Source organism: Pristis pectinata, chromosome 2 (assembly GCF_009764475.1).
Source record: "Pristis pectinata isolate sPriPec2 chromosome 2, sPriPec2.1.pri, whole genome shotgun sequence".
Lineage (NCBI taxonomy): Eukaryota > Metazoa > Chordata > Chondrichthyes > Rhinopristiformes > Pristidae > Pristis > Pristis pectinata.
This window is the reverse complement of record NC_067406.1, coordinates 3,619,160-3,631,360: the sequence shown is the minus strand read 5'-3', so window position 1 is coordinate 3,631,360 and position 12,201 is coordinate 3,619,160. Positions and strand designations below refer to the sequence as shown.

The 12,201-nt window shown below is 47.7% G+C and overlaps 1 protein-coding gene across 6 annotated transcripts in view; it reads right to left on the bottom strand.

The window, feature by feature from the left end:
- The window catches only part of dysf (dysferlin, limb girdle muscular dystrophy 2B (autosomal recessive)), a 280,694-nt gene that overhangs the window by 179,571 nt on the left and 88,922 nt on the right, over positions 1-12,201 (bottom strand). For all 6 annotated transcript variants that reach the window (XM_052038414.1, XM_052038407.1, XM_052038430.1 and 3 more), the window contains exons 11-14: positions 10,678-10,793; positions 8,741-8,867; positions 7,863-7,966; positions 4,896-4,964 (exon numbers count right to left, since the gene is read on the bottom strand). In XM_052038414.1, the coding sequence (XP_051894374.1) occupies positions 4,896-4,964; positions 7,863-7,966; positions 8,741-8,867; positions 10,678-10,793 (416 nt within the window). The remainder of the gene's footprint in view (positions 1-4,895; positions 4,965-7,862; positions 7,967-8,740; positions 8,868-10,677; positions 10,794-12,201) is intronic.

The window sequence follows — 12,201 nt, the reverse complement described above, 5'->3', positions numbered from 1 at the left end:
ACCTCTACTTTTTCTGATATTTATAGATGACTTAGATGAGGGGGTGGAAGGCTGGGTTAGTAAGTTTGCGGACAACACTAAGATCGGCGGTGTTGTGGATAGTGTGGAGGGCTGTTGGAGCTTACAGAGGGATATTGATAGGATGCAGAGCTGGGCTGACAAGTGGCAGATGGAGTTCAATCCGGAGAAGTGTGAGGTGGTACACTTTGGAAGGACAAACTCCAGGGCAGAGTACAGGGTAAATGGCAAGGTACTTGGCAGTGTAGAGGAGCAGAGGGATCTGGGGGTTCATATTCACAGTTCACTGAAAGTTGCCTCACAGGTGGAAAGAGCAGTTAAGAAGGCCAATGGGATGTTGGCTTTCATAAGTCGCGGGATTGAGTTTAAGAGCCGCGAGGTGATGATGCAGCTTTACAAAACTCTAGTTAGACCACACTTAGAGCACTGTGTTCAGTTCTGTTCGCCGCATTATAGGAAGGATGTGGAGGCAATGGAGAGGGTGCAGAGGAGATTTACCAGGATGCTGCCTGGATTAGAGCGTATTGAATATGAGGAGAGGCTTAAGGTGCTAGGGCTTTATTCACTGGAAAGGAAGAGGATGAGAGGAGACATGATAGAGGTATATAAAATATTGAGAGGAATAGATAGAGTAGACAGTCAGCGCCTCCTTCCCAGGGCACCAATGCTCAAGACAAGAGGGCATGGCTTTAAGGTTATGGGTGGGAGGTTCAGGGGAGATGTCAGGGGGAGGTTTTTCACCCAGAGAGTGGTTGGTGCATGGAATGCACTGCCTGGGGTGGTGGTGGAGGCAGATACATTGGACAAGTTCAAAAATTTGTTGGATAGGCACATGGAGGAATGTGAGATAGAGGGATATGCGGGAGGAAAGGGTGGTTTGATGGACGGCACAGCATGGTGGGCTGAAGGGCCTGTTTTGTGCTGTATGGTTCTATGGTTAAAAAACATCACTGGGAGGATTGGACCAAAGCAGGATATAGAGAAGGACATTTTCCAATGCGACATGGAGGTTCACACCAGCAAACACTGGGAAGGTTTAATTTTATTTGGTCTATTCATCCAAGGGGTGTGGGCTTCGCAGGCTGAGCCAGCATTTAATTGCCCGTCCCTAGTTGCCCTTGAGAAGGTGGTGGTGAGCTGCCTTCTTGAACCACTGCAGTCCTTGTGGTGAGGAAGGTGCTGTCTGAGGAGTCTTGGTGAGTTGCTGCAGTGCATCCTGTAGACGGTACACACTGCTGTTACTCTGTGTCGCTGGTCGAGTGAGTGAGTGGGTGTGGATGGGATGTCTATCAAGTGGGCTGCTGTGTCCTGGATGGTGTCGAGCTTCTTGAGTGTTGTTGAACCCGTGCTCATCACTATACTATAAGCCCTCCAAAAGCCAGTGGTAATGAGAGGAGCAAATAATATAGGGAGATCATGGACAAAAATGAGGGCTGTGACAATAGGGTTGGAATAGCTGATTTTAACTTCCTTAACATTGACTGGGATTCCCATGGTCCTAAGAGATTGGATGGGGGTGGAATTTGTTAAGTGCACTCAGGAAAAGGATGAGGTTTCCCACTCGCGATGACACTTAGGACTGAGATAAATCAAAATTTCTTCACTTGTGGAATTTATTGCCACAGAGAGCTGTAGAAGAAGTTGTCTAAGAAGGAGATACACTTAAACGCAAAAAGATGTCAAGGGGTCTGAGGAATATGGAGATACAAGAGAAGTGAAAGGGAAGAAGAGGTTACTGAAGTCTCCAGAACAAAAATAGATGATGTTTAGAAAGGGATAAGAATTTAATTTCAGGCAACATGGAGACTAATTTGAGAAGAAGGTTGGTGAATACAGGACCGAAGGTGTTATATCTGAATGCACACAGCATACGAAATAAGGTAGATGAGCTCATAGTGCAGTTAGAAATTGGCAGGTACGACATTGTGGGCATCACAGAGTCATGGTTGCAATATCACAGCTGGGAGCTGAACATCCAAGGATACACATCCTATCAAAAAGACAAGCAGGTGGCAGAGGGGGTGGGGTGGCTCTGTTGGTAAAAAATGAAATCAAATCCTCAGCAAGAAGTGACATAGGATCAGAAGATGTCGAATCCTTGTGGGTAGAGTTAAGAAACTGCAAGGGTAAAGAGACCCTGGGGGGAGTTATATACAGGCCTCCGAATAGTAGCCAGGATGTGGGGTACAAATTACAACAGGAGATAGAAGAGGCATGTAAAAAGGGCAATGTTACGGTGGTCATAGGGGACTTCAATATGCAGGTAGACTGGGAAAATCAGGTTGTTATCGGATCCCAAGAGAAGGAATTTGTACAATGCCTACGAGATGGCTTTTTATAGCAGCTTGCAGTTGAACCCACTATAGAAAAGGCAATTCCGGATTTGGTGTTGTGCAACGAATCAGATTTGATTAGGGATTTTAAGGTAAAGGAACCGTTAGGAGGCAGTGATCATAATATGATAGAATTCACCCTGCAGTTTGAGAGGGAGAAGCTAAAATCAGATGTATTGATATTACAGTTGAGTAAAGGTAACTACAGAGGCATGAGAGAGGAGCTGGCCACGGTTGACTGGAAGGGGACCCTAGCAGGGATGACGGTAGAGCAGCAGTGGCAGGAATTTCTGGGAGTAATTTGGAAGAGACAGGGTCAGTTCATCCCAAAGAAGAAGCATTCTAAAGGGAGGATGAGGCAACCATGGCTGACAAGGGAAGTCAAAGACAGCATAAAAGCAAAAGAGAGGGCATACAATATTGCAAAAATTGGTGGGAAGCTAGAGGATTAGGAAGCTTTTAAAAACCAACAGAAGGCAGCAAAAAAGCAGTAAGGGGAGAAAAGATGAAATATGAAGGTAAGCTAGCCAATGATATAAAACAGGATATCAAAAGTTTTTTTAGATGTATAAATCGTAAAAGAGAGGCAGGAGTGAACATCGGACCACTGAAAAATGACTCTGGAGAGGTAGTAATGGGGAACAAAGAAATGGCGGATGAACTGAATAAGTATTTTGCATCAGTCTTCACTGTGGAAGATACCAACAAAGTGCCAGAAATTTGAGAGAGTCAAGGGGCAGAAGTGAGTGCAGTCACTACTACTAAGGAGAAGGTGCTTGGGAAACTGAAAGCTCTGCAGGTGGATAAGTCACCTGGACCAGATGGACTACACCCCAGGGTTCTCAAAGAGGTCACTGAAGAGATTGTGGAGGCATTAGTAGTGATCTTTCAAGAATCACTAGAGTCAGGAATAGTTCCACAGGACTGGAAAATCATAAATGTCACTCTTTTAGAAGGGAGGGGGGCAAAAGACGGGAAATTATAGGCCAGTTAGCCTGACTTCAGTGGTTGGTAGGATGTTAAGAGTCCATTATTAAGGATGAGGTTTTGGGATACTTGGAAGCACATGATAAAATAAGCTGAAGTCAGCATGGTTTCCTTGAGGGGGGATCTTGCCTGACAAATCTGTTGGAATTCTTTGAGGAAGTAACAGGCAGGATAGACAAAGGAGAGTCAGTGGATGTTGTTTACTTGGATTTTCAGAAGGACTTTGACAAGGTGCCGCACATGAGGCTGATAAACAAGATAGGAGCCCATGGTGTTACAGGAAAGGTACCAGCATGGATAGAAGATTGGCTGACTGGCAGAAGGCAAAGAGTGGGAATAAAGGGGGCCTTTTCTGGTTGGCTGCCGGTGACTAGTGGTGTTCCACAGGGGACGGTGTTGGGTCCACTACTTTTCACATCTTAAGTTAATGATCTGGATGATGGAAATGATGGCTTTGTGGCCAAGTTTGCGGGTGGTACAAAGATAGGTGGAGGGGCAGGTGGTGTTGAGGAAGCAGGGAGTCTGCAGAAGGACTTGGACAGGTTGGGAGGATGGAACACAGCGCAGGGAAGTGCACGGTCATGCACTTTGATAGAAGGAATAAAGGTGTACACTATTTTCTAAATGGGAGAGAATTCAGAAATCGGAGGTGTAAAGGGACTTGGGAGTCCAAGTGCAGGATTCCTTAAGGGATAACTTGCAGGTTGAGTCGGTAGTAAGGAAGGCAAATGCAATGTTTGCATTCATTTCAAGAGGACTAGAATATAAAAGCAAGGATGTACTGCTGAGGCTTTATAAGGTGTTGGTCAGACCACATTTGGAATATTGTGAGCAGTTTTGGGCCCCATATCCAAGGAAGGATGTGCTGGCATTGGATAGTGTCCAGAGGTGGTTTACAGGAATGATCCCAGGAATGAAAGGGAGCGTTTGATCACTCTGGGCCTGTACTCGCTGGAGCTTAGAAGGATGGGGGGTGGGGGGGGGGGGGGGGGTTGGGAAATCTCATTGAAACCTACCAAATATTGAAAGGCCTGGATAGAGTGGATGTGGAGAGGATGTTTCCAGTAGTGGGAGAGGCTAGGATCAGAGGGCACAGCCTCAGAATAAAAGGATGCCCCTTTAGAACAGATGAGGAGGAATTTCTTTAGCCACAGGGTGGTGAATCTGTGGAATTCATTGCTGCAGATGGCTGTGAAGGCCAAGTCATTGGGTATATTTAAAGCAGAGGTTGATAAGTTCTTGATTAGTAAGGGCATCAAATGTTACAGGGAGAAGGCAGGAGAATGGGGTTGAGAGGGAATAACAAAATCAGCCATGATTGAATGGCGGAGCAGACTCGATGGGTTGAATGGCCTAATTCTCCTATTTCTTATGGTATTGCTTAGCAGAGCAGGCTTGAATTTCCTGTTCTACCTTATATTTTTATTAATGAATTGAATTGAAGTTCTCCAGTTGAGACGGTGGGATTTGAACTCATTACAGTGTAATATGCTTTACCCCCAGGGACTTCAGCTGATCTGGGCATTTGCCATGAGTGCAGTAGATTGGCTCCCTTACCCTAATTGGCAGCACGAGGCTCTGGTTCCACTGAGGATTGGCGTTCTTCTCGATGATCTTACTGCAGATCTGGGAAAGAGAGCGATCAGAGTTATACCTCCCATGGGACAGTCACACGGTCAGACGGCCAGATGGAGCATCAGCTGTCGCACTAACTCTCCCTTTACACACAAGCAAGGCAGAAAATAACACTCTGGGATCTGGTGCATGGGTAATTTGAGACCTGACACAGAACATTGTAATCCAAAGCAATTTGGACCACTGAGCCTATGCTGTGTACCTGGGAGGTATTCACTTAGCCCTTCACCCAGGCCAACACCAACAATTACAGGGACCCTCCCCTAATTCCCCATCCAGGGACTATCTTATACTTGGGATCTTGTGGTCCAAGTCCATAGTAACACGAGTAGATAGGGTGGTAAAGAAAGCATACGGCATGCTTGACTTCATTGGTTGGAACGTTGAGTATCAAAGTTGACAAGTCATGTTGCAGCTGCATAAAACTTTGGTTAGGCCACATCTGGAGTATTGGTATTGGTATTGGTTTATTATTGTCACTTGTACTGAGGTACAGTGAAAAACTTGTCTTACATACCATTCATACAGATAAATTCATTACACAGTGCAGGGTAACCACAACAACAGAATACAGAGTAAAGTGTCACAGCTACAGGGAAGTGCATTGCAGGTAGACAATAAGGTGTAAGGTCAAACAAGGTAGATTGTGAGGTCAAGAGTCCATCTCATCGTATAAGAGAACCATTCAATAGTCTTATCACAGCGGGATAGAAGTGTCCTTGAGCCTGGTGGTATATGCCCTCAGGCTCCTATATCTTCTGCCTGATGGGAGGGAGGAGAAGAGAGAATGACCCAGGTGGGTGGGGTCTTTGATTATGCTGGCTGCTTCACCAAGGCAGCGAGAGGTATAGACAGAGTCCATGGGGTGGAGGCTGGTTTCCGTGATGCACTGAGCTGTGTCCACAACTCCCTGCAGTTTCTTGAGGTCCAGGGGAGAGCAGTTGCCGTACCAAGCCGTGATGCATCCAGATAGGATGCTTTCTATGGTGCATCAATAAAAGTTGGTGACTGTCAAAGGGGACATGCCAAATTTCTTTAGCCTCCTGAGGAAGTAGAGGCGCTGGTGAGCTTTCTTGGCCATGGCATCTACGTGATTTGACCAGGACAGGCTATTGGTGATGTTCACTCCTAGGAACTTGAAGCTCTCCTTAGTACCATTGATGTAGACAGGTGCATGTACACTGCCCCCTTTCCTGAAGTCAATGACCAGCTCTTTTGTTTTGCTGACATTGAGGGAAAGGTTGTTGTCATGACACCATGTCACTAAGCTCTCTATCTCCTTCCTGTACTCCGACTCATAGTTATTTGAGATACGGCCCACTATGGTGGTATCATCTTCAAACTTGTAGATAGAGTTAGAGCAGAATCTGGCCATACAGTATTGTGTGCATTTCTGGTTGCCCCATTACAGGAAGGATGTGGAGGCTTTGGAGAGGGTGCAGAAGAGGTTCACCAGGATATCACCTGGATTGCAGAGTATTAGGTATAATGAGAGGTTGGACAAACTTGTATTGTTTTTTTTCTGGAGCGTCAGAGGCTGAAGGGAGATCTGATAGAAGTTTATACAATTATGAGAGACAGATAGGGTGGATGGTCATAGTTTTAGTATTTGACAGTTCCAATACTGGAAGGCATAGGTTTTAGGTGAGACGGAGAGTGCTTAAAGGAGATGTGTGGGGCGAGATTTTCTTTTAGATACACACACACACACACACACACACACAGAGTGGTGGGTGCCTGGAATGTGCTGCCAAGGGTGCTGGTGGAGGCAGATACGATAGCGATACTTAAGAGGCATTTAGACAGATACAGGAACAGAAAGGGATATAGACCATGTTTAAATTGCCCTCATGGTCAGCACAGACATCGTGGGCTGAAGGGGCTGTTCCTCTGCTGTACTGATCTACATCCTATGCAGCAACACACAAGGCCATTCAGCCCATAACATCCATGCCGTCTCTCAAGGAGCAATCCCACAGTCCCATCCCTCCCTCTCCTCATTTCCCTGCATCTCTACAATTTATGCCCTCTCCATGTTTATCATCCCCTTTGCCACCAAGGGAACGATCGTCACGTATTTTTAGAATGTGGGAAGAAACCCCGAGGAAACCCACACAGTCACAGGGAGCAAGTGTTAGCTCCACAACGACACCACCGGAGGTCAGGATTGAACATTGGAGCTGAGAGGCAGCAGCATTAACTGCTGCACCACTGTGGCTCTCAACTCACAAATGATCCCCATCTCCCAGGAGATTCATTTGCATCAATGCATTTCACTGCAACACTTCCAGTTCAAGCCATCATATTCTCACCGCAGTGAACACATAGTCCCTCCACAATTCCTTTCCAACTGCCCCCATCTCACCACCTACAGAGTACTCCACAATCTTGTACACCCAACATCTGTCAGCACTAAAGGTCCAATATCCCATTTATTGGTCCCAATAAATTAGCCCATAATTTCTCATCAATTCCCCAATTCCTGAATGTAGAGATTTGCCAGATCCCAAATGTGATTCCTGATTTACTAGTGCCCTCCACTAATCCCCCATTTATTTTGACCCTCTGATTCCCCAATTACTGAATCCCCACTAGATGTACTTTCCCCTAATTCACATTTAGGGGAGCCCTCCCCTAATTTAAAATCTACTGGGGCCCTACGCTGTTCCCCAGTTACTGGGACCCTTTAATTCCCCATTCACAGGAATCCTCTCCTAATTATTTAATACAATCATCCCTAATTCTTTAATTTCCCTATTTAATGGAATGCCCCTAATTCCCCGATTATCAGGATCTTCCCTTAATTCCCAGTTGACTACAACCTAATACTGTGGATTGGGGGAGAGGAGAGGGGGGAAAGAGGAGAGACAAGTGCATTCAGCATCTCACCATTTTCCCAGCGAAGCTCACTTCCACAAACGGGTCAACGAGATTTTTCTTGTTGCTGTCAAATCCGAAGATCTGCTTGACACTGTCGATTACAGCATCGTCCACTAGCCAATCAGACCCAGTTGAACAAGAAACAATTAGCCAGCAAAAGAATACAGTTTCATACTGTAACAATGAAGCTCAATCACGCACTCCCAGGGCAGGGACGGCACCGGTTAGAATCAGAATAAAGATATCCTCAGATAAGATGCACCATCTCATCACACACTCCCAGGGTCAGACACCAAGTGAAGTTCCCTCCACACCGTCCCATCACACACTCCTGGGGTCAGACACAGAGTGAAGCTCCCTCTACCCTGTGCCATCACACTCTCCCAGGGTCAGACACAGGGTGAAGCTCCCTCTACACCGTCCCATCACACACTCCTGGGGTCAGACACAGAGTGAAGCTCCCTCTACACCGTCCCATCACACACTCCTGGGGTCAGACACAGAGTGAAGCTCCCTCTACACTGTCCCATCACACACTCCCAGGGTGAGACACAGAGTGACGCTCCCTCTACACCGTCCCATCACACACTCCCAGGGTCAGACACAGGGTGAAGCTCCCTCTGCACCGTCCCATCACACACTCCCAGGGTCAGACACAGAGTGAAGCTCCCTCTACACTGTCCCATCACACACCCCCAGGGCAGGGACAACAGAGGTTTGATAGAGAGGAGGTGGTTACTAGTATCGGGGTGAATTCCTGGATCTATCCCACGGCCGCACCCCAGCAGTGCAGACTCTGCCCATGAGTGTGAGCCTTCAGGAGGTGAAGGGTAGTTACCAGTGCACCACCCACAGCCCATTGTCCGAGAGCGTTGGTCAGCACGTACTCTGTGGGAGATCCTCCGCTCGGTAAACCTTCAGTGTGAAGTAGGCACCTCGCAGAGACACGCCGTTGGGCCGGAGCAGGTTCCCCTCAATGTCTTCTTTGTCTTCAGAGCCATCTTTCTTCTCCATCTGGAACAGAGACAATCGTGGCATGTACGTCTGCACCTTCTGTGCACACATCTACCGCACCTGTACCTGAAACCTGTCACCTGTAGATACCCAGCACACTGACCACACCTCCTACAGGTTGCACCTCCCTCCAACTGTCCCACCCTTGTTCCCACCGTTGAACAAGTCCGTCCTTGCTCAGTCCCATTCCACAACCACTTAGAAAACAAAACTGAACCTTCAACACCAAGTGATTAGTCAATGTCCATCAGAGAACTGGTTCCTCACCCAGTCACCACGTCTGGTAACCAGTAAAGAAAATCCTGTTGATGGATTAATCTTCACATCTCATTAATGCCAGGCAACAATCATCTCCAATTGGAGAGAGTCTACCATCCATTCCTGACATTCAATGGGACTACCGTCACTGACTCACCCACAATGAACATCCTGAAAAGTCACTGTTGATGATCAACTGGACCAACCACATAAATACCATGGCTACAAGAGCAGGTCAGAGGCTTAGAAGAGTGCCTCACCTCCTGACACCACAAAGCCTTTCCACCAGCTAAAAGTCAGGAGTGTGACAGAACACTTGCCTGGATGAGGGCAGAGCCAACAATACTTAACAAGTTCAACACAATCCAGATCTTAAGAGCCCACTAGATTGGGACCACCTTGAGCATTCACTCCTTCCACCATTTAGTGCATGGTGGCTGTAGTGCATACTAAATGCACCACAGGTACTCACCCAGGCAACTCCCACGGCACCTCCCAAACCCACCACCTCTCCCACCAAGAAGGACAAGGGCCACAGGTGCAGGGGAACACCACTGCCTGCAGGTTCCCCTCCAAGTCACACACCATCCTGATTTGGGAATCTATCACCAGTCCTTCCTTGCCACCTTATCCTAGAGCTCCCTCCCCACCAGCACTGCAGAAGCACCTTCACCAGAAGGACTGCACTGGTTCAAGAAGTTGGCTCTGCCCCACCTTCTTATGGGCAATTAGGGCTGGCCTTGCCACCAATGCCCAGGAACGAATTAAAGAAAAATTTAAAACCTATTCCATAACTTGTGTTAGGATCTTGTATTGTGGAGGGTCGTGGCTGTCACATGACAACACTGCCCCTACCTGGTCGGAAGACACACAACTGCCAATCAAGGTTTGGCCCCGCCCCACCCATCAGCGCACACCTGCCCATTGGCCTTTTTAAATTACCTGGGCTGGACCCCCCAGCCCTCCAGCGCTATAAAGAGTGCCACATGTGCTTGGCTCGGCCTCTTTGTCTCCGAGGGATGACACTGCTTCGCTCCAGGCTGAGCACTGTGAAACGGCACTGGAGAAATCATTGGTGAGGTGTGCACTGTTTAACAGTTGGGAGCATTTTAGTTAGTGTCCCTGGTAGCATAGAGCTGTACCTGCACTGAATCAAGGGGTGGCAGGTATCGTATTGTTGTTCCTTGATTGTCTGTACCCAGTTCATTGTGTGTGTGTGTGTGTGTGTGTGTGTGTGTGTGTGTGTGTGTGTGTGTGTGTGTGTGGGTATTTTACCCCCATTGTGATTTTCCCACACTCGCTATCCACTGTGCACGTGTGTGTGTTATTCCCGTTACCCTTTCCCTGCGTTTATCTTTTGTAAATAAATCATTTATCTCTAAGACTGTGTTCAGAGTCCTTGCCTTTGAGACCTCGAACCTGTTTCACGACATTCTGAAGCCATAAACTCTGTCCACGAACCAACAGCTTACCACAGCCAACACATCTCCAGTCACTGGTAATGTTATGGTTATATTTTCCATATTTGATGAGAAGGAATTTTCAAACTCACGGGTGCTTCATCGCCAGTGCCCAGGACGATGAGATTGACCTTCAGGTAGCCCTTAGCCCCAGCAGCCAGGTCATCAGGGTCAGAGAGAAGGAGCCACTTCCTGAGGAAAGCATGCTCTGCCAACAGAGAGAGGTTGCTGAAAGGGAGACCCTCATAAGAAGCGTCTTAAACATCATCACAATGTGTCAAAGTGATTCCCAGCCGATCTGGAGAAACACACTGGAGGAACTCTGTTCGCCTTTCATCCTGGCCCCCATCGCTCCATCTTTCCCCTATCCCCACCCCTCACCCACACACTCCTGCCACTGGTTCCCCTCCCCACCTCCCTCCCTTTACTCCAGGCTCCACCATCCTCTGCTATCAGGTTCTATCTTCTTCAGCCCTTCATCCCTTCCACCTATCACCTCCCAGCTTCTGACGCCATTCAGAAGCTGAATGGTGTCAGAATTCAGCTGAATTCTCCCCCCCTCCCTCATAAGATTTCATTATTAGTCACACGTACATCGAAACACACAGTGAAATGCATCTTCTGCGTAGGGTGTTCTGGGGGGCAGCCCGCAAGTGTCGCCGCGCTTCTGGCACCAACATAGCATGCCCACAACTTCCTAACCTGTACGTCTTTAGAATGTGGGAGGAAACCGAAGCACCCGGAGGAGACCCACACAGACACGGGAGAACGTACAAACTCCTCACCTATCACCAGCCAGCTCTTCCTCCACCCCTTTCTCCCACCCCTTCATACCAGCTCTCTCCCCCCTATCTTTCAGTCCAAGTGAAGGGTCTCGACCCAAAACGTCGACTGTCCATCTCCCTCCACAGATGCTGCCTGACCCGCTGAGTTCCTCCAGCATCTTGCGTGTTGCTTAATGAAATACTTCTGTTGTAACATAGCAAAAGGAGCAGGCACCTTATGTACAGCAAGTTCCCAAAAGTGTGATAACCTGTTATCTCCGTGATAGAACATAGAACAGTAAGGCACAGGAACAGGCCCTTTTGCCCACCATGTCTGTGCTGAACATGGGGTCAGATGAAACTAATCCCTTCTGCCTGCACTTGATCCATACCTTCCATCCCTGCATATTCAGGTGCTTATCGAAAAGCAACTTAAACATTGGTATCATATCTGCCATATCTCCACCACCACCCCTGGCAGCGCATTCCAGGCACCCACCACTCGCCCCACACATCTCATAGGACATTACAGCACAGTACAGGCCCTTCAGCCCACAATGTTGTGCCGACATTTTATCCTGCTCTAAGATCTATCTAACCCTTCTCTCCCACGTACCCTCCATTTTTCTATCATCCATGTGCCTATCTAAGGGTCTCTTAAATGACCCTAACGTATCTGCCTCTACCAGCACCCCTGGCAGCACGTTCCACACACCCGCCACTCTCTGTGTAAAAAAAACTTAGTTCTGATATGCCCCCTGTACTTTCCTCCAATCAGCTTTAAATTATGCACCTTTGTGTTAGCCATTTTCGCCCTGGAAAAAGTCTCTGACTGTCCACTCGATCTATGCC